A 23,202-nucleotide genomic window follows, 5' to 3' on the forward strand; every position below is an offset into this window, starting at 1 on the left:
TCTGCAAGGCATCATGTGCATGAACACTTGAGGCTGCCAAAGCACACGATGATGGTGTGGTGATACAGTCCACACAATGTTGCCTTAGAAAACACGTATTTGCAGATTCAGACTGTAAGGACCGATCGCTCCCCAGGTTTCTTCCCATCATGCTCTCGCAACATGAGCAAACAAGGTCCAAGAACAAGACAGGGTAGATGACAGGAGCTCATGTTTCAGCAAAATACCACTGGGACCAAGTCTTAAGGTGATATGGGGAAAGGGAGTGTTGAGGAGGTAAAAACACTTTTGGAAATAGAATCAAATTGTCACAACAAAATTGGCTTTAAACCCCAAACTATTTCAATTACCTTCTGGTGGTGGGGGAGGGAATTCCTCTGTGTCCATCCTAGTGTATCCACCGCACCTTTAGCAGACTGAAAAACCCTGCAAAAATGAAGGGAACATGTTTTGTAGATGAACATAATTTCCAAATACTGAGACACTCCTTTTCAATTTGGCCAAGCTCATACCTATTAGCTAATACCATTCTGGAAGAAAGGAAGTGTGCCTGGCTTCTTGCTTCAAAATACATCTAGTCCAAATTTTTATGTACACAGCCCTCAGTATTGGACCCAATTCTTTTAGTGATCTCAATAAGCCAGCTGAAGGAAGATTAAGTTTTCAAACTATTTGGTACTCTGCAGCTCCCACTGTGACAATCACTAGCAGATTACTAAAACATGTTATTTCAATGCCTGTTTGGAGCATATATTCTGTTTCAAAATCTTCATGAAGGGGAGAGGGATAACAATTCTAGGAAGCTCATCAGTTTTGATGATGCTTTTCTCCATTTGGCAATCAGAAATCACAAGTTTTAACTATACACTCTATACACAGCTTCTTCTTTTCTTTTTTTTTGGCAATCAGAAATCACAAGTTTTAACTATACACTTTATACACAGCTTCTTCTTTTCTTTTTTTTGGCAATCTTAAAAACTCCGCTTGAGCCCCTTTACTTCCACCTCTCCTGAGGAGAGTGAAGTACCAGCAAGCAGTCTCCTGAGCACCTTCTCTTTCCTCCTCCTTTCTCAAATGTTGTCGATCTCATGTTTTAAGGAAAAGAATAAACCTACAAAGCATTCCCATACTTTGGTCCTGAATACACGCTGGGAGAGAGCAAAGCCCAGAACCCATGAGAGAAATTTTCCTTCCTTCCCCATAACAGTACTTAACAGTGATATCCCAGTATCATCTGGAAGGAAAAACCGGACCTGCTGTGCTGAGCAATGCACACACTCTGCCCCAAACCCATTTTCACTCTAACTGAAGAGATAGCATGTCAAAAAGATAGATTTCAGAACAAGGCTGAGGAGGAAAAGTAAGTTTCCAAAAGCCACACTAGACAGTGGAAGAGCCAATGCTGCATTTTCTGTCCTACTCTTGAGTAGCCCATAGATGTTAATGTCAAGAAGCTATCACTTCTGCTGGCAAGAGCATGCAAACAGCTCAATCCCTTGGAAAGTCTCCGTAGCAAAAGTACGAAAAGAGTAAGTTGAAGGAGATAGTGAAATTCAAGGTACAGTGGAGAAATAATAAACTAAATGAATGGGGATACAGAGGTCAAATCAATTGCCACTTACAGAAGAGGTGGCAGTGAATGGAAGGAAGTGCCTCAAAAAACGATGCAACCTTAGGAGGTACCAGGCAATTTATCTCCCTGACATCAGGTATGGAAGGGCAAATCATCAGGACAGACGTGCCAGGAAGGATAACAACTCTGGTAGCGCAAGATCCTCGTATGATGAGACAATTCATAACAACTTGCATTTTCTAAGCATACAAAATTCCCTTTTAAATCGTCTTAAGCTCGGTAATTCTTAATCAAGTCCGAGATAAAACCAAGTAGCTTCAGAGCCAAGGCTCAGAAAGGATTCATCCACATATACAACATCTGTCTGTAACACAGAAAATATTCCATTACATGCTCTCACTATACAGTGTCCCTTCTAAAACCTCTCTCTACAATTTATATCTGCGGAGCTCAAAGGCGTGTTCCTGCTTACGAATGTCTGGAATGCATCTTGCTACACCAAACTTGTCAGCTAAAAAAAGGGAAAATTATGGTTTGAAGAAAAGGCTATTTTTCTTTATTCTTTTAAAGTTGAATCATCACTGGAACATAGATTTTCAAGTGTGAAACATGCAATAACCAGCAAACCTCCGACAGTTAGTCTCAGCACCTCTTCCAAATACATCTTTAAGACAGTAGCTAAAATGTAAGCCTTCAGAATTTTTTTTTTATTTAAATGTATGATGCAAGTTTTTAAACACCTGTGGAAGTTAACTTCAACAATGATTTTTAAAAACAGTTTCTTCCTCACAAGCAAATACTAACACCACGCAGAGCTGAGCTATGGAAGTTTTCAGCTTGTTTTCCATTTTGATCTAGCTCACAGTGACATGCTTCAAATTACACAAGAATTGTGTCAAGGAAGGACACAGACCCAGTGTTTGAGTCCTAGCCACTGACCTGCTTGCTCCCATCTGAACAGTGCAGTTATTCACAAGAAGAAAGATACACTTTCTCACTTAGGAATGCCTTAGGGGTTGACTTATACATTACATTAATTCATCTTGAAGTTCCACAGATTTTTCTCTACTTTTTAGGTGCTGAGAAAAACATTGCGGCAGCAGAGAGCCTGTGTATTGTATATTGCAGTAATACCCTCCATAAAAATAAAATAGCCATTTTATGTAGCAGATGGCACGTTCATGAACGATCTCTAACAGCACCATATTTCAAAGAGAAGTTTTTCACTCTTGTATTGAGAGGCAGGGGAACTAACTCAAGTTGAAGATGTTTAAATCAAGATTAAGCCAGATGATTTAATTTGACTAGCAGCATATGGCACTGTTTGTGTTTGTAGCTCAAGTGGTTTCCCCATTGATTCTGCTGCTAACAGTTATGCACTGCACAGCTACACAGGTGCATTCAAACAATAATCGTGGAAATCACAGCTCAAATTAAGCTGAAAGGGACCTCTGAATGTTCTCTCATACACTCAGGACAGGTGTCTTCAAAATTAGATCAGGTTGCCCTGGGCCTTTTCCACCCAAGTTCTGAAACCCCCCGAAGGTGGAGGTTTCACCACCTCACGGGGCAGCCTGCTGCTGTGCTTAACAACCAGCCGCTCCAGGAAGAGTTTTTCCCGTACACCCAACTGGAGTTACCCTTGCAGCAGCTTGCAGCCGTGGCCACTCATTCTCCTGCTGTGCACCTCTGAAAAAAACCTGGCTCCGTCCGTCTTCTTTCCAATCCCGCCTTAGGGAGTAGAGGACTGCAATTCAATCCCCCTCAGTCCTTTCTTCTCAAAACAACACAAACCCAGTTCCCTCAGCCTCTTCTGACCTGTTCCCACCCCCAACTATAGCAGCAGCCTTCGCTGGACTCGCTCCAGTTTGCCAGTCCCTCACTTCTGCTGGCGGCCCACGCTAAACGCTGAATTCCAGATGCAACATTGTGACCATTGAGTAAATGTTATTTAGTTTAACATAAAATTATTTAAGACATTGAACAGGTATGTGCTTTTAAGACACAGAATACTAAAATTTTGTTCCAAAGGTATTTAAAAACTGCAAATAGAAAAAACCACCTATTAAACATGAAATACGTGTACTGCATTACAAAATTATGAATCTGAATAACTGAACTGCCCTGACGTACTGAACATGACACAGAGGTTATAAAAATATGGAGCTTTTTTTCCATATAAAATTGATTTGTCAAACATAGTATAACCTCTATTTAAGGACTCAAATCGCCCCCTTCCAGGCTCCACAGCAATCACAGAAACACATGGACACAAAGAAGCTCTTGAAGTTACCTAGCCCAAAGTTTAAGATTTCCCATGGGCTTCCAGATGCCCGACCAATTCACCTGACTCAGTGCTCATCACCTTCTTTGCTTCAGATGTGAGTAGAGGTAGTGGTAGTAGGCTGGTGCGGACCACAGTGGTAGTCTACAGATTGCCTCCTTTCTATCTCTTCCCCCACATTTCCCCTGTGTACCCAATGTACAGCAGATGTAGGGAGAGAGGCCAAGGAGCTCCCAGACACTTTTATGAAAGGCAGGTGACCCACTCTGGCCAAAAGACAGGCCCTCGCTTCCCCTGTCTGCTTCCTGATGTTTTCACCTGGTCCTTTCCTGTCAAACTGTTAGGAGGAACAGGTAACTCTTACTCATATTTACAGACTGGAAGAGGAAAGGCCGCTTTCCAACTTTGTAAGTTCCAGTTTAACTGTCCACTTGTAACAGGTTAGTCATTGAACCAATCTATCTGAGCAAACCCCAAATATTCCAAGCCTAAGAGACTACTGCTGTTAAAAAAAAACTATTTGTAGCAGGGTAGCATGCTTTTATTCCAGCCATTTAGCTAGTAACTTCATAAGTTTGTCTTTAAAAATCAGCAATAACCATGTTAAATGCAGGCATTTTGAAAGAAAAAAAAAAATCAGATCCCTTAATACACTGCAATATATTCAGGTCCTCACCAAGTTTGTAATGATCTCTAAATTTTAAATTGATATTTAAGGGGAAAAAAAAAGGAATTAAAATACCACATTAAAATCAGATGTTCCTGGACAATGGTTCTCATGCAGAGAAGTTCCATGCAGTTGAAGTAGTCAGATCTCAAATGGCACTCACACCAGAAACCAGAATTGGCCAAGTGTGAAATGATCCCCAAGGACAGCTCCCAATACTTATTTCAAATTTTCCAACAAGAGCGCTCACCTTTGACCATGAAAGCTGGTATGGAAGGAAGTGGGAGTCTGATGTTCCACAGCAGACCTTACAATCTCAGAGTGCTAAAACCTGAATAATAGAGGCTGGTGGCCTGGCATCCATAAGACTGAAATTCTGATTCCACGACAAATGGCAGTTTTAGCAAAGAAAACAAAGGCACCTTTATACTTGTTGAAAGACTATAGAAGAAAATCAATGTTCCTCTCTGTGACTCAGTTTCCCCTCTCATTACCTCTGGTAACTCCTTCTGCCTCCAGGACTAGGTTTCTCAGCTACAGCTGCGCATCAGATTTCATTCAATAGTTTCCTCTAATTGTGGGATGAACAACAGACCATCAGTTCTCAGCTACAGGAATACAAACACTGATCAACATCTGCATTTCCACTTCATCGAAACTATTTTCCGAAAGTCATTACTCGTACAGTAGTCAGTAGGTAACAGAAAGAGGACCGACGCAAACTCTGCCAAAATTACAAGGCAGTGCAGCATTCAGACCTGGTGGCACAGTACCTATACACTGAGCTCCCCAGGGGCACATGCTGCCAAGTTTTCCAGCTCTACCACCGTAAGAACTGTAAAGGCGTCATACTTTCTCTTTAAGAAGGAGTGTGCACTGTAACCGCAGCGACATCAAGATTCTTCATTCTTAACACTGCAGAAAGAACGAGCCAGTGAGCATTTTTTAATAGAAAACAGAAAAGATGAAACGAGGAGACTGATTTCCAAGGAACTGTGACTCATGGGGAAAGCTTAGTGCAGGCAAGCTGCAAAGTAACTTCTCTGAGAAAGCCTGAAAGCTTAAAATTAAAAAAAAAAAACCACCAAAAACAACCCCAATAAAAAACTGTGAAGACAAAGCCCATGAATGTCTAAAAGCCTCTTGTGTCCACATCACTTATTGAATATTGCTGTGTAATGCCTGATTGAGTCTTCTTCCACCTATGACTACAGAACTCCCCGCTGGGAAGTAAATCTTGCTGAAATTTGATATATAGACACTTTTGGGAGTAGAGAGGAGCAAGGAGAGAAAAGAACACAGAAGAAAGAAGGTTAATTTCCTTTTTTCCCCCTATACCTCAAGAGGGCTCTGTTACACAGAAAAAATAAAAATTGATAGCACAATTTGTTCTCCATACAAGACTACTCCTAAGAAACACAGAATGTAGAATTATTTTTTTTAAGAGATGTTTTTAAACTACAGTGGGTGTGAATGAAGCAGGCATTTATATTATGACAGCTTACCATCACATGCCTTAAGCCACAGAAGGCGGCTGTATCAAGACTGGATCGTTATTTCTTTTCATGTATATTTGGTTTTATTAATAGCTAACAGTCCTGTACCAATTTTATTCTTAAATTTATCAAAGAAAATTACCTAAATCATAAGCAATGGAATAATAAGGAACTGCGTAGGTTCAAGTAGAAAATAAATATGAAGCCCAGTTCCTGGCTCAGTTAAAGTCAGGGGAAATTCTATTACCAGCTGCAATGCCAACAAGGTCAGATCCGCAGAGATGCACATTTTTCAGACTGCATGCAGAATCCACTTCCCCAAAAGCTACTTCGTTTCTTTTTCTGCCACCCTCTCACACACCAAGCAGCATCCTGCTCAAAGCTAAAGAAAAATGCGGCAAGCTCTGAACAAGAAGCAATCTACAGGGACACCCCGAGAACATGGCTGAAGACTGGTTTTCTGATCCTTCTTTTTAAAGAGTATTATTTACAATATTTCTTCACCTAGAGCAGATTCCTGCCCAGTACACCATCTGAAGGAGGGGAAAAGAGGAAGAAAACAAAGACCACATTTGCAGATTTGTCTGAGGGCTCCTACCCACAACGCAAGCAGAAAGCACTATGGGTTTTTTAATATTTATGTTCTTTCCCTCTACAGATTATTATTGCAATGAAAAATACAGAATCACTGATTGATAGACTCATTCAGGTTGGCAGGTACCTTAGGAGGTCATGTAGTCCAACCTGCTGCTCAAATGCAGGTCAGCTATCAGGTGAGACCAGGCTGCTTTATCTACTGAGATCCTGAAAATCTCCAAAGACAGAGACTGCACCACCTTGCCAGGCAACCTGTTCTCTGCTTAGTTGTCCTCCTAGAGAAAAACATTGCCCTTATATCTAGTTAGAACCACCCTTACTTCAGTTTATGACCCATGAAGCATCTCTTCTTCAGGCTGAACAAGTCCAGCTCCCTCAGCCTCTCCTCCAGGGCAGTGCTACAACTCCCGGACATTGTGGCGGCCTTGTGCTGAACTTGCTCCAGTTTATCCACATCTTTCCCATACTGGGGCGAGGTGGGGTGCAGACACAAAGCTGGATGCAATACTCTAGGTGTGGTCTGACAAGTGCTGTGTGAAGGAGAACCCTTCCCCTCAGAGGAGCTCTTCCTTCCCACGTGCGCAGGTTGTTGTGGAATTTCACCAAGTTCCTGCCAGAGAGCTCCTCCAACCTGCCCAGGTCCTTCCGAATGACAGTTCTGATCTCAAGCACATCCACTGCTCACCCCTTCCCCCAGTTTGGTTTTACCTGCAAACTTCATGAGCGAGGGCTGGTCAACTTCCAAGTCATCTATAACGTTAAACAGGACACATCCTATGACAGACAGCTGGGGCACTCCACTGGTTACCAGCCTCCAGGCAAGTTGTAACCAACTAGCCACCGCTAAACCCAACCATCCTACCAGTTTTTCACCCATCTAGTAGTACACCCACTCAGATCATAATGACATTCTGCAAAAGATCTTGCTGAACCCAACACGAACATATGATTTTATTAAGCTCAGCAGCACTGTACTTAGTTTACAGATGGGAAAGCCAAGACCTAAAAACATTTAAGGAATAAGAGGGAGTACGCGTAAAAATTTATTGAAACCAGGGAAGGGAACAGGTTCCTGAACATGCACGCAGGGCACCTGATTTTTAATGAATAAGCCTTTGCTCCTGCCTTTTGTGCTTGCAACCGTTTGAATACTCAAAGAAAGAAGAGGGGCATCACCCCGGTTTTGGAGGCCATCCTGGAGGTCGAGTGTACCATAACAAATCGCAAGCATACGAAGAATTAAAAGTGAATGCTGGCATCACATACTTTTAGCCAGAACTGATTTTTTTTGTTGTTGTTCTGTGCCACATAAACTAGAGGACTGTGTCGCTGGTTCAAGACCCTGATCTTCCATGTTGCACGCACAAGCAAAATAAAAATACATGAATACTAAGAGCATTTTTCTTTATTTGCTCTAAATTTGATTGCAATCAAGTAACTTCATCCAGAAAAGTAATCTTATTTCTGAAATCTCCTCTTTTAAACTTAATCCAAACTAGTCCCTTTCAATATTGGAGACCAAGTATTACCTTAATTGGAAATATCCTCAGCAAGATTCCTATTTTTAAGTCAGAGAAGATCCTCGCATGCTGCTTAACACTTCAATTGTGATGTAAACCTACGTAAGGTTTAGTTGCATACGTATTATTATAATAGACATGTAATTAGAATTATTATGTAGAGACTTTATAAATTTTTTTTATTAAAAAATGCACCAAAATAGTCATTTACTCTAGTAATTCTGATCAGCCTCACATGTAAAATACAATATTTTTGTCACAGGGAAAATGTCCCCTCCTGAAACCTATTTTGATTCCCCAGCAAATCAAGTTCTTACCTTCCAAAAAAAGAAAGGCGAAGGGGGGAAATGTTTTTTATGGATACAGTCAATAAAGCATTTTTTCCGCTCCAACTGTACTTCATCTGCACATCCACCGCAAAAACAGAAAGTCCTGGTCAAAATTGCATTAAATCCATGAATCCTAGTTTTACAAGGCATAGGTTGTCTTTCAAGATACTGATGACGACGAAAATTTCCATCAGAAGCACTTTCCAATGATACACTGAACTGAAGATTCAGTTCCTACTGTTTTCTGCAAACCTAGTCCTGACAGAGACGCTTTTCCTAAACATTTTCAGTTCTTTGGGTATTACTGTCCTTGGAAAAGTAACCATACTGTTTCTCATCAAGGACAACCCATTACATCTGATCATTACAAAAGTGTCCAATTAAACATATTTATTTCACCTTTCTTCAACTTGAATAAAGTTATTAAGAACATAAATACAGACTCTTATTCCTGTGTTTCTAAAATAACTATCTGGAGTAAAAGATGGAAATGCATTTCTAATCATAAATTAGAGTCATAATGCATGCTCTAGAAAAATAACACAGTCTTTGTTGATTTTCTAACACCAAAATATTATTCAAATAAATCAGAAATCAGGTAATGCAGCCTTTAAATCATCAATTAAAGTGAGAAAGAAAAATAGTAACAGCACCTGCAAAAAAACAGCCCTCATCTTCAAAAAATGTGTAATGGAAAGCAGTTTTCCGTGGAAGCGTAAGTTCTGCATCTAGTCCTAACATCAACGGTCTTCACTCTTTCCTTGATTTGGAAATGATCGAGTAGACCTCTTTCTTCTCCACCTTCTACAGTTCAAAAGTGAAGTTTTTAAGATTCAAATTAGTCATTCCATGGTTTGCAACAACATTAAATATTATGTATAAAATTCTAAAAGAACACTGAGGATGAGACATTGAATGCTTTAAAATGGTGAAAAACATAAAGTCAAGAGCCATAAGCTCAAAACTCACTGTGGTCCTAGCAGGAAATCTAAATATTGCCTTCTACTTCCAAATCACTTATGATCCTGTTTTACAGATGAGGAAATAATGTTCATCCCCTTTCTTGAAATTTCTGAGATGTATATTCTGTATCCCTAAGGAAAAAAAAATAGTCATGTGATTTCTGCAATCTTTTTGAAAGCATTTTGAGAAAAAAGATTACAGAACAGAAATAAGAGTGAATGTTTGACCTTGAGCTTGGATCCTAATAGTTCGTATTCATGGTTCAGTCCCAAGTAACAAGTATTGTACAGTACAGTAAGTCATTGAAACAGATTTTCCCAAGATAATGCCCCTATTCAGCACCACGTAAGTAGAACAATCTATTTTGCTCTGGTTAACTGCTTCACCCACACATTTGACATTAAGCTTCAGGCTTCCTGACTGAGCTGCAAACATGTAGGACATGAATCAATGTTGTGCAGTTATGCATCACTTCCCACAATCTTGCTGATTCAGGCAATTCAGAATAAAACATGAATCAAGTTTTTACATCAAAAACACAAGTTTGAAAACACATTTTTCAAATCTTGTTTAGCATTACTTGTCATCACTCCCTTAAAAACAAGTTGTACTTTTACATGTCCCTGGTTTCAAAATAACCTGAAGTATTTTGGTGTGAGTAAAACTCAGATTCTTTACTGTAAGAAAATGTCCAAGTGATTTATATCTCAAAAGATGCTAATAATGCAGCAGTTTCCTTCCACAGGTATGTGACAGACCTTGAGTCCCAAGATTCTGCTCTCTGCAAACCACATATTCACACAATGACACTACTGAGAAAGATGTGAAAACAGAAAAAGTATTAAGACATAGTTGTATAGGTCCATAATGAGAACTTTGGTTTATCTTGCCCATGTACCGCCCCTCCTTATTATTATAAAGAGCATCTCCCCCTCATAACATGCCTGCAATCTCCCTAAGTAATTCTCAGGCTTCAGTTTATGAATCCCTGACAATTTCCAAGCATCCAGGCTTTTCCACACTTTAAACTAATTCTAGATTCAGAAACGAATTTACCAATATTAATTTTCCACACTAACAGATGTAATAACAAGAAAGACTTTGTACAAATAGGAACAGGAGTGGAAAAAATATCTGTCATGGATGCTGATTTTACCAAAAGGTGGTCTTGGATATGAAAAATGCCTCCCTCACATGTTGTAAAATATATACAAAATGAAAGACTAATTCATACCACTATCAATGAAGCCTCGTTTATTGCCCCATTATAACATACAAAATGTTCAAACAGTAAGACGCACTTGACAATTGCATTCACAGCGTTTAACTTAACACTGTAACTCCAAAGGAAGTTTCTCAAAGGGACAACTGCCGCAACAGATATTCCACAAGAAGCATCCAAGGATATTACGGAAATGCACTCGCGGCTCAAAAAGCCACCACGAAGCTGAACTTATGGAAAGACAGTTTCAAAAATGCCTTTAAATTTAGAGGCCATAAGACAATTCCCCATGAGATCCCTTCTACAGTTCTAAACTAAAATTGTAAAATGGAAAGACATAATTAAAGAAAAAGCAAAAAGTGAAACAGAAGTCACTTTACAGAAGCAGAAAGAAAACTACTATCCCACATATGTAAAGATGAAGAAAGTACCACACACTGCTCATTTCTCCATCACATACAAAACTGAGAGCAGTGTAGTATTATGGATGCATGAATAAACTGACTGCAGCTCTGCACAATATATAATCTGAAAGTCTGAATCAAAACTACTCCTCCTCCTCCTGGATGGCAGAATTTGTTTCCTGGCTTCTTCAGAAACAGACTGAAGTTTACAAATTTTCTACAACAGATTCTAAAAATAATTTCTACTTTATATAAAAGCAGTTAATAGACTTCCTGTTTTACAAATGAGTAATGCACTATTCCCAGCTGCATTAAATTCCATTAACAATTACGAAGTTTGACAACAGCCATTCAGGTTTTAGACAAGCTTGCTGTCTTCCTTCAAATGTTTATAAACTATGCAAGGACTCCTAAACAGCTGAGAATCAACTGAAGAAATCCTCTGGTGTTGAAATCTCTTCATATCAAATTTATTAATGCTGAGACTAAATACCCTCAATTGTAAAAGAAATGGAAAACAAAAGACAATCCCTCCCCCGGCAGTAAGTAGTAGTGTCCTGGCAAAAAGAAAAAAAAAAAAAAAAATCAGTACAAGATTTTATACATATAAAATGATAATCAAGAAAACAAACAGACAAACAAAGAAAAAGCTCTGTTAAAAAGAGTAACTTAAATAGACTGAAAGACACTAGAAAACTCCAAAAGCATTTAAAAAAAGCTGTGATGGCTAGCATTAAAAATTCAGCCTACTCAAAACTAAGGCTGTACCTTACTTAAGACATGCTATACAGCTAGTACGTTTAGGATAATCAGAACCTTTTATATTCGACATATGACTAAGATAAGTGTTTAGACTCAGTATTTCAACCTGGTGTAAGTCAGCACACTTCCACTGAAGTTAATGGGCTAGAAGAAAAAAAAAAAAAACAAGATGCTGAGGAACCTAGACCCTTGATTTCAATCACAATAAAAATGAGAATCTAAATACTATTTATGTAATACTGTGGATTTTTAAAGTTAATCTCAATAAATGTTAAAGCTTGTTTCACAGTATTGTACTCTGGGAAAGGATTGTGGCAGTCTACTGATGAGCGAAACCATCTACTCTCTACCTGCTGAGCGTAACCATAGCTCCTGGTCAGAAGAGGGCTCCTGTGCATGGGCATGGAGGGAGGCAACCCCCTCTTCAGTACTTTGGTGCGCTCACCACTGACCTGCCAAAGCGAACAGCACAAGACTTGCACATTTGGTCTCAATGCCTCAGAGCTGTGATGCCAGCCTGCACACACCCATCACACAGGCTATGGCTCCTCTCCATAGCCTGTGGCATATGAACTCCCGAAGCCCAAATTGACAGGATCCTGCCAGGTCCTGGCACTAAGCTGAAGGACAGCATGTTCCTCAAGCATCTATCTGCTTCCACGGTCCTTTCTCCCACCACATCCACCTGTGGGTATCAGCCACAAAAGCCCCATGTACTGGACACCCAGTGCCTGTCCCATCAGGACAGGACATCACTGGACACCTCATGTAGTAGGTCATGTCTCACATACACCACCACAGGCAAGCTAAGAAATCCGTAGACTATATTATAAAGTCTTGAAATCTCACTGTAAGGCCTTCAGAAATATCAGATTTCAAGGTAGTGCCTAAAGAACTACTGTTCATAACGAGATAAACACATATAACTAGTTCATGGGCTACTGAGCCCACGGGTGGAAAAAAAAGACAAGATGAATTAAACAAAGCAAGTCAGACAGATTATCAAGATCAAACAGATCACCCAAGTGAAAAGAATGAAGAGCCCATTGAAGAAAACAGCTGAACAGCCAGAACCCCTGCCAGAATAATGGGCTTGCAGCTGTAGGCACCCAACATGTCCCATGTTCAGGCAATAAATCTGTCTCCTGAGTACCAACAGCAAATTTTAAAAATGTAATACTTCATTTCTACTGCAGAACAGATTGCTCACTGGGGTTCACTACGCAGAGTAAAAGCTCTGGGAAAATATTTATTTTCTTTACAATAATAATAGTCACAAACTAACAGACGGTGGTATATCCTCACTGTATTTATTCAGCATGAGACAGTTTTTAAACAGTCAATCTTTCTTATTTCCTGACTCAAGCAAAAAAACCCTATACCTTTTTATGGTAACAGTTAAATTGCACAACTGAAAAAAAGATACTTTTTATGTTGCAGTTAAACAACTTCAAACCTGCTAGCACAAGATAAAAGCCATTATCTTAGTAGCTTTCGGAAAAAAAAGAAGGATTGAACAAATACTTAAATAAAAGAGGACAGAATTTAGGATGAATAAAAATCTTTTTGGTCAAAAATACAAGCACCACCTAAAGGCCTTTAAAATAAGCCTTTGCTACGGGCAAATTATTAATAGCTGTCTTTCCAAGCACCTGGTAGTGCCTATTGACAAAGCTCACTCACTCGCCCAGGTGAACGACTGGCCAATCTTTTAAAGCTGTTCTTGCCTTACCCTGTAAGAACAGGGCATCTTTCAAAAGTAACTACATGGTATGGGATCACCACAAGCAACTATATAACTCCTCCAACAGTTAATCACAAAGAAACCAAAGACAATTTTAAAACCTCCTTCGAAAAAAAATACAGAAATGGACAGTTGTTATCATGCCGAAGTGTCTTTCCCGTTTCAAGAACGGGAATCAAGTTTAATTGCAGATGCCAACTACAAAGCTGGTGTTGAACACAGATTTTAAGAAGGGGGAAGGAAAGAAACTCAAGTCCCCCGGGAGTCTGCATTTTCAATAGCCTTGTCTGTACCTGATGAAAAGGAAAAGGGAAGCTGGAACCGGGCAGCTCCCGATGCTGAAGAACAAACACGAAGAGGCGCACACGCGAGCAAAAACCCCAGCGAAAACCCTGGGGAAGAAACTTCACCAAAGATTAAGAGCTAGAAGTTTGGAAAAAGAGTAAATGCGTTTATTAACGATTCCTTGCACCCTCACTTCACTAACTCGCCAAGCCGCGTTACACTGGCAAAGCCTATTTAATAATACATTTTAAAAAAATCGGGTTTTCCTCTCCTCCACCGAGGCGGGCAGAGATTCCCAGCTGCCACCCGCGGGCTCTCCGCAGCCCCACCGAGGCACCCCCAGCGCCCCGGGTACGGCGGCGGGAAGCGGGGGTACGACAGCTCCCGGACGAGGAGGGGTCTCTCCACACGAAACACCGAGCCCAGCCCCGAAGGACGAAACTTTCCGTGACTAACACCGGAGCGAGACCCCGGCGCTCCCGCCGGCTGCAGCCGCCCGCGGCCCCGCCAGCCGCGGAGGGAACACCCACCTCCTCCGCCACGGCCAGCGCCGCCGCCAAGAGCTCTCAGGCCGCCGCCGCCGCCCGGCCCGGCCCGGCCGGCCCGCTCCGCTCCGCTCCGCCGGCTGCCCCGCTCCCCGGACGCGTCACTCACTCCGCCCGCCCGCCCGCCCCGGCCCGGGGGCTGCCGCCGCCGCCGCGCGCGCGCTCACCGCCGAGCGGAGCTCCTGAGCCCTGGCGGGGAGCCGCCTAGCCCCCGCCTCGCTCCGGCCGCCGCTGCCGTTACCGCCTCCCCGGGGCCGCCGCGACTCCCGGCCCGCCGCGCCCCGCCCGCTGCCGGGCCTTTCGGGCAGCGCCTGCCGCCATTGGGGCAGCGCGAGGCCCCGCCGCCTCCCGGTTGGCGCAGCAGCCCGCCGGTCGCAGCGGGGCGGGGCGGGCGGCGGCGGGCAGTCGTCGTGTCCCGTCACCCCCCCTCCCCGGACCCCCGCCGCATTCCTGCCGCCGCACGTGACACCGCCGCCGGGGCGGGAGCCCGGCCCGCTGCCCACCCCCGCGCCCCCAGGGGCACCTGCTGGCGGTGGGCAGCCCCGGGGAGCGAGAGGGAGAGGGATGCGGGGGTCGTCGGTGTAACGGGCAAAGAGCAGAGCTGCCCGGCCGCGGGAGAGCGGGAGGCCAGCCGGTCCCAGGACCGGAGAACTGGGCACACGCGTGACAGACGTTTTTTCCCCTCAGCCTCATTCTCACGAACAGCCCATGAGCGTGCAAGGATGCACACTAGGCCGCGGTAGCTATTTCGGAATTTAATCTCATTTTTCACTTGAAACTCGTAATAGTTTTCAAAATTAAAGGTTTTCTAGCGATGCTGGCACCTCATACCTAACCTTTAGATCTTTGCTCTTTTCTCATCCTTCCCGTGTGACTTTCCTCACAGCAAGTACCACTGCAGACCAGTACTGACCAAGTCAACCACACAGCCACTCAAAGCCCGTGTCACGCAAGCACATAATGCTTATCCTGGAAGTAACGTCAACCACCTGTACATTCACGTAAATACGATTCAGGACTGAATGTGCCCCTTCCATAAAACTGAAAAAAAAATTTGCAAGATGCATTTTGAAAATGTGTACTTTACAATATATCCATGTACGCATCCTGTCACACTTCCATGAAAATAAATGCTCTTAAGTACATTGTAAGTCCTTAAATACATTATAAGTCCTTGACATCAATTACAACTATTTAATATTGTTAAATATTATTTAAAATCTTTGGACCACTTTTAAGCACGAAAACTTCAAGCTAAATGCTGTTCAAAGATCCACGCATCATCCAGCAGTGATCCTTGCCTATTTAAGTGCATTCATGCTACAGCCAATAACGAAATATGCCCAGGTATAGTAAATTCATTATCATTACATGAAAATGTTAGTAGAAAATGGTGGCATTTCAAAAGACATGTGATTAATCCACCTTTTTTCTACATTTTTCATTTGTCTATAGTTTAACAACACATATCTTCACAACTATCCCATGTCTTCGTGTGGGTTCATACAACCTGAATTCCAAAGTAAATATTTAAAGGTATTATGTATTGGGTTTGCGTGGCAAGGTTTTGGTAGCGGAGGGGGGCTATAGGGGTGGCTTCTATGAGAAGATGCCAGAAGCTTCCCCTATGTTCAACAAAGCCAATGCCAGCTGGCTCCAAGACGGACCCGCCGCTGGCCAAGGCCGAGACCATCAGCAACAGTGGTAGCGCCTCTGTGATAACAGATTTAAGAAAGGGAGAAGTTACAGGGAGTAGCAGTCGCAGCGAGAGAGAGGAGTGAGAATTCGTGAGAGAAACAACTCTGCAGACACCAAGGTCAGGGAAGAAGGAGGGGGAGGAGGTGCTCCAGGCACCAGAGCAGAGATTCCCCTGCAGCCCGTGGTGAAGACCATGGTGAGGCAGGCTGTCCCCCTGCAGCCCATGGAGATCCACGGTGGAGCAGATATCCACCTGCAGCCTGTGGAGGACCCCACACCCGAGCAGGTGGATGCGTCCAAAGGAGGCTGTGACCCCGTGGGAAGCCCACGCTGGAGCAGGCTCCTGGAAGGACCTGCGGACCCATGGCCCCGTGGAGAGAGGAACCCACGCTGGAGCAGGTTTGCTGGCAGGACTTGTGACCCCGCGGGGGACCCTCGCTGGAGCAGTCTGTTCCTGAAGGACTGCACCCTATGGAAGGGACCCATGCTGGAGCAGTTCGTGAAGAACTGCAGCCCATGGGAAGGACTCACGTTGGAGAAGTTTGTGGAGGACTGTCTCCTGTGGGAGGGACCCCACGCTGGAGCAGGGGAAGAGTGTGAGGAGTCCTCCCCCTGAGGAGGGAGGAGCGGCAGAAACAACGTGTGGTGAACTGACCGCAACCCCCATTCCCCGTCCCCCTGCGCCGCTCGGGGGGGAGGAGGTGGAAAATTCAGGAGTAAAGTTAAGCCTGGGAAGAAGGGAGGGGGGGTGGGGGGAAGGTGTTTTTAAGATTTGATTTTATTTCTCATTATTCTGATTTGACTAGTAATAAATTATTTTTTTTCCCCAAGTCGAGTCTGTTTCGCCCGTGATGGTAATAGGTGAGTGATCTCCCTGTCCTTATCTCAACCCACGAGCCTTTCGTAATATTTTCTCTCCCCTGTCCAGTTGAGGAGGGGGAGTGATAGAGCAGCTTTGGTGGGCACCTGGCATCCAGCCAGGGTCAGCCTGCCACATATTACTTTCAAAAATTTTCCGTTTTCACAAAGTTATTTCTTCTTAATGCAGTTCATCACAGTGTGAACTTAAAATAGTTCTCACATAGCTCTACAGGCTCTACATAAGAAAGCAAATGAGAAGAGAAAATTGGGCCATATGTAAAGGTTAAGGCCAGGAATACCATTATGGCATTCAGTTCAGCTTCCAGCAGAGAGACCACTTCATCCTGTTGTTTCTGTAATTCTTTACATGTGTTGCACTTCACTCACATCCAGCTATCATTTCAGGAGGTGAAATGGCAGGGAATCAGTCTTTGGCAAACTGTTTAATAACTGCTTATCATTAGAGGCCACATTAAAGAACAGACACATATCTAGACTAAGTACAACTAGCTCAATTCCATGATTAAAAATATCATTTACTAGCAATATCCTTCTCCTTTTGGCAGCCAGCTCATTATCCATGTGCATTAATTTCTCCCTTTCATAATTATCTTTCACTGTTAGAGAGACAAACTTCAAATCCTTCCTGTAGTTCTTTTCTGAACACTTTTGATCTTTGACAACCACTTTGTTGATTCTGGTGACCATACATAAATATCCTTCTCTAATTCCAAGAATAGGTCGCTGTGGAAACCTTGTTGGACAAATCCAACGATAGCAGATCAACTTGTAAAAAAGCAAAACTAACTTCCAAAATAACTTGCATTCTTCCTACTATTTTCTAAGGCAACATCCTATTAGCAGTCATAATTAGCACCCTAATCATTGCAATCACAAATTCATTATTTATCCACCCATAATTAGTTGTCGATAATTAGAGTACAGATAATGGCTGTCTCCAGAGTTAACACGATGCTTTTCATAACCAGGTCCTAAGATGATGTTTAAATTGGTTTTACTGGTGATACATGTATGAGACCTCACCAGAATTTACTTGCTCTCATCGCTGCTTACTGGGGCTTCAGCAAAGATACCTCTCGCCTCCAAGCTACCATAGGTCATGCATCTACTCCAGGATGTGTACTGTGCAGCTTAATGACACCATGGACACTGAGCAATGTCCTGGCCCACGTGACACAATGCTGTGAAGGGACCCCTTTTTTCTCTCTCCATGGAAACTGAGGTGGTTGAATGTAAACTTAAATTTATGACACCTAAGGACATATGACATTGTTCCTGTGGCTTGCTTTCCAAAACATTGCATGAAATCTGAACAAGATAACTAAAACTGAGGTTACCAAGTTCTCCAATGAAGCCTGATTTTCTCAGTTTCTTCCTTCTGTTTACCAGGTGATGTAGCTGGCACTTTCTCTTAGGGAGTTTTCATCCACTGGATATTCAGAAATTGTTTCTTCTGTTGTTCTCCCCCACAAAGACAGTATGTCATCTGCTTACTGTAATCCTTCAGAAACCACTCAAAGCCAGAACATCCAACGGCCTTGCTTGAGCATCTGCAGAACTAGTGCTGGAGCCTTGTAAAGTTATAGGTCCCCTCTACTTTCCTTACCAAACAATGTCGAGTGACAATACTTTTCTTAATTTTTATATTATATAAAAATAATTTTTTAAAAAGGCAAACCACACAGCTTTCTTAAATTCAGACTATTACATCAAAATAACATTTGGTTTTATAAAAGCATTGCTCATTTACGTTCTAGATGATGCCTACTGCTGGCCTGTCTTCCAGGTCTCCCTGAAGCACCAGCGCCACTACTGGGAGACAGTTTGTCAATTCTGAGCATACCAGTACAGGTTAACCTGATGTTATACTGTGATGTTTTACCAGCACTAGAACTTCTTTCATGAACGCCTTCAAAAACTCTCTGCTTACAAGGAGTCTTTGCAAGTCAAATTCTCAGACTGCCAATTCAGACAGACTAGGTACAAATTTTCCTAAACTTTAATATTCCTGAGCACCAGAGTCCTTGTGTTACATCAGTTCCTTGTTGTCATGGGTGGCACATGAGTGATAGTACAGCTGATGCCATAAGTTATTGTGGTGAGTTGACCTTGGCCAGCAGCCAGACCCCCACCCAGCCACTCTCACTCCCTCTCCTCAACAGGGCAGGGGGAGAAGATAAAATGGAAAGCTCGTGGGGCAAAATGAAGACAGGGAGATCACTTAGCAGCTACTGTCATGGGCCAAACAGACTCAACTTGGCGACATTTCATTTATTGCCAATTAAAATTAGAGTAGGATGGTGAGAAACAAAGACAAAAGTAAAAACAGCTTCCCCCCCACCTTTCTTCCCAGGCTCAACTCCACTCCTTCTTTCCCAACTCCTCTGCCTCCCCCACTCCGAGGGGCATGGGGGTTGTGGTCAGTCCATAACAGCTCCTCTGCCTCTCCTTCCTCCTCACATTTCTCCCCTGCTCCAGCGTGGGTCCTTCCCACAGGCTGCAGTCCTTCAGGAAAAACCTGCTCCTTTGTGGGCTCCACCAGAGGCTGCAGGGGAATCTCTGCTCCGGCGCCTGGAGCGCCTCCTCCCCCTCCTCCTCTCAGCTTGGTGTCTGCAGAGTTGATTACTCTCACTTTTTTCCTTACTCCTCATTTTGCCTGTGTCATGTTTTTGCCCTTTCTTACATACACTCCTTTAGAGGCACCACCATCTGGCTGCTGGGCTCAGCTGTGCCCTGCGGTGGGTCGGTTGGAGCCGGCTGGAACCGGCTGTGTTTGGCACGGGGCAGCCTCAGCCTCTCCTCACAGAGGCCGCTCGTGCAGCCCCTGCTGCCAACGCCTGGGCACCTGCACCCAGTACAGTAATATGCACAAGTTACTCTTATAACACAAAATTCCTATTTTTGGTTATTTTGGCACATTCTGATGGCTCTGCTTCGTTCTGAAGCTGAGGAAGGGAAAAACTTGAATGAATTCATTGTCACAGGAGGACCATGAAGCACTAAGGTCATGCAACCGTGAAAGACAAATGCAACCTTTGGCTGAAGCAGAGCTATTTCCAGTGGTGGAAAGGAAGGACTAGTGTAATACAAGGTACTGAGAAGACTTTTTATGAAATACTATGTACAACTCTAAGCTGCCAACATTTAAGAAAAAGGAATTCAAGTGGGAAAAGTGGCAAATAAAAAGTATTAGGACGGCTAGGAAAATAAAAGAGCAGATTGATTTGTACTCATGAATATGCAAAAGAGCCTCCAAGGGTAAAAAATAATTATGTAAGATAAAAATGCAATGATAATGCAAGAATAAATTACTATAAATTAGAACACACTGTAGGCTCCTTCAGCCTTGGGCAATACATTGCTTGGGAACTTTGATGTCCTAAAAAAGGTCCTCAAACTTATCTTCAACCAGTGTCACAGTGATACTTAAAACAGTATGCTGCTGAGGGGAAAAAAAAAAAAAAAGTTAAAGCATCAGACAATCTACATATTCAATGTCCAACTGCAGCCTGGTCAGCACTGTACAACGTAACAACCAGCCTCAGCTACCTCATCCTAAAGCCTCCTAATTTATTTCATATTTATTTGCTATGACTCCTAAGCAAGGCTACTGCTGCTTTCCAGGATACACTTTCTTCCTGTAAATATGACCCACAGGACAAGATGATCAAGCTCTTGTTAGATGCTCCATGTCTACTCCATACAAACCACTTCTGTGTACTTTTGTAGTTTGCCTGCATGGCTTTGTTTTTCAAGGTATCATAGTTATCACCTTGATTTACTCTTAAAAGATCCTGACAGCAGAACTGCATGGTCCAGAAATGTAGGAAAGTCAACCCTCTACCTTATACAAAATTAGCCCTCTCTCTGGTGTATTTTTTCCCCTGCTCGGTGCAAGCGCCATGCTTAAACTTCAGTGAGCACAGCTTTGGTGACAAAATGCAGTGTTCACACAGTAAAGTGCTTTTGGCAGCAGAAGTAGCAAAGCAGGAGAGGGAAGTTGCAGACCTATATAGCAATAGCAATATAAAAGTCAGGCCGAGTGAGTACCTGGAGCTGCCACAATCAATTATCAGTACTAAAACAAGGCACATCCTCACAAGTCTTTACAGTAAATGTCAGAGAACATATTGGTGAAAACAGTGTCAGCTTATATGGCACTCTGATGTGAACTAAGCATTCAAAGGAGCAGAGGCAGCTAAAAAGAGAATCATATGAGGAAATAAATATTTCAGAGCAGAAGTAACGCGTTCTTTATCTGATAAAGCTAGTATTAGATTTCCACTCTCTCTGCTCAGGTCACATCCTTAAGGACTCAGAAGTGACCCTAGCTGGCTCATCAGAACATACACACAGAGGTAACAGCAAGCAATGGCACAGCCGATTTCCTTGCTTTCATCTTCGTTGTGGACATGTGAGCAGGCCCCACTCCTTTCCTTTCAAGCTAGGCCTGTCCGCCACCTTGAACACTGTTATGTCCTTGCACATTTGCTGCATCATTATCTTTGCCATTCCACCTCACTCAGCACTGTTTTACTTACGGAAAACAGGAAGGCACAATGTGCTGCAAGAACATTTTTTTCTGGTCTGTAACGCTACCACTAGCAGGACACACTAAGTAGTCAATCAGATCCAGAGCATGCAATGTCTCTTCCAACACTGGAAACCCATCTGGGGGCTGACAACTAGAGCAACAGGCATAATTTACTTAATTAATGACCGTCACTTATTTTTTGTTCCAAGTTATCAACTTAAATACCAGTGCCATGACACAAGATCAAAAGATTGTAATTGCCGAATAACACCGTCAGCATAAATGTGCTCTAATACTTTTCTGGGAATATGGTAAGAACTAAGTAAAATATATTTACCTATTAATTGAAAACATCTGAATAGCAAAACATTAATAAAATTTAAATTCCTTTCACAGATTATTACCAAAAAAAAGGACTTCATTCATACAAATACTATTATGCATTGTTCTTCTCATCCCAGTCTCTACCCACACACATTCCACAGTTAGTGGAGCTTTACACATGAATGTCTTAGTTCTGCTTCAATTAATCTTGGGGACTTCACTGCAGAGGCAGCTAGCAAAATTATGCCAGTCAGTTGCTTACACAGTGCATTCTTATAAGAATAATTAAAATGCCAGTAATGACGCTATTTTCCTTCAACTCACTAATGCTAAAAAGCATCAGGAATTCAACTCCTGCAAAGCACCATGCAAGACACACAATTCTCAGCATTAAATGTGTATCTTGTTATCTAGCAATGAGATATTATTTGAAAAAAAAAAAAAATTAAGGTGGCTTATACTAAACCATGAAGTGTCATGCGGTACCAAATGAAGTGTCTTCACAGTTAAAGCCTAATGCAAAAATGGACCACACACTTCAAATACACAAGCCAGAAGGGTCGTTTCCAAGTGATGCTTTTTAACTGTTTTTAATACATACTTATGTATAGCACAGCTTCTAGTGTTTTAGTCATGTAACTAAACATGCTTATGTTAATAAGTTAAATGTTGGTGAAGGGACATTAGTTTACAAGGGTTTATAGCTATTTCCATAGATATGACATTACCTTTGTCAAGTTTAACCAAATACTTCGAAATAAACAAGTCACCTTTTTAGTGCATGCACTGCAAAAACTGTTTAAGCTTAGTCTACTTAGCAAGTAAAAAATAATAGGCATTATTTTCACCAGTAAATGAAACTCACAGTAGACAATTATTCAATAAAATACTTTTATTTATGTACACAGTGTAAAGATGCTGTACAATTCAACAAATGTTATATTGTACAAGAGCAGACTTGAATTTGCTTAACACTTCTAAATTCACTTTAAGTGGGAGTCTCCCTGAGGTTAAGAAAGGTGTCTTATAACTGTACATGACATCAATATTTAATCAGTGTCATCAGGAAAAAGCAAAAAAACCTGAAAGATTTGGACATGGTTATTTAGCGGAAGAAGGGCCCAACAGTATGTACTAAAAACTATTAGACAAAGATGTCACTGTGGTAATGTGATTGCTGTAGGATCATAACCAGTACTGCAAGTAAGAGTAAATATTATAGAAAAATTGGTGGGTGGGAGGGGAAACGATGACAGGTTTTGGAAAAAACATAAGACAGGACACAAATGGAGGCAAACACAAACTGTGATTTAGGAATGCTGTATGAAAACACTAAGAACCAGATGCCTGGCCAGGGTGTCTTAGATCAGACA

The 23,202-nt window shown here is 42.3% G+C and overlaps 1 protein-coding gene across 4 annotated transcripts in view; it reads right to left on the reverse strand.

The window, feature by feature from the left end:
• Positions 1 to 9,555, reverse strand: part of ARHGEF10 (Rho guanine nucleotide exchange factor 10) — a 114,736-nt gene extending 105,181 nt beyond the window's left edge. For all 4 annotated transcript variants that reach the window (XM_050893456.1, XM_050893454.1, XM_050893457.1 and 1 more), the window contains exons 1-3: positions 9,436 to 9,555; positions 9,120 to 9,270; positions 351 to 426 (exon numbers count right to left, since the gene is read on the reverse strand). In XM_050893456.1, the coding sequence (XP_050749413.1) occupies positions 351 to 387 (37 nt within the window). In that variant the 5' untranslated portion in view covers positions 388 to 426; positions 9,120 to 9,270; positions 9,436 to 9,555. The remainder of the gene's footprint in view (positions 1 to 350; positions 427 to 9,119; positions 9,271 to 9,435) is intronic.
• Positions 9,556 to 23,202: the final 13,647 nt, after the last annotated feature.

The sequence above is a fragment of the Gymnogyps californianus genome, chromosome 3 (genome assembly GCF_018139145.2).
Source record: "Gymnogyps californianus isolate 813 chromosome 3, ASM1813914v2, whole genome shotgun sequence".
NCBI classification, from domain to species: domain Eukaryota; kingdom Metazoa; phylum Chordata; class Aves; order Accipitriformes; family Cathartidae; genus Gymnogyps; species Gymnogyps californianus.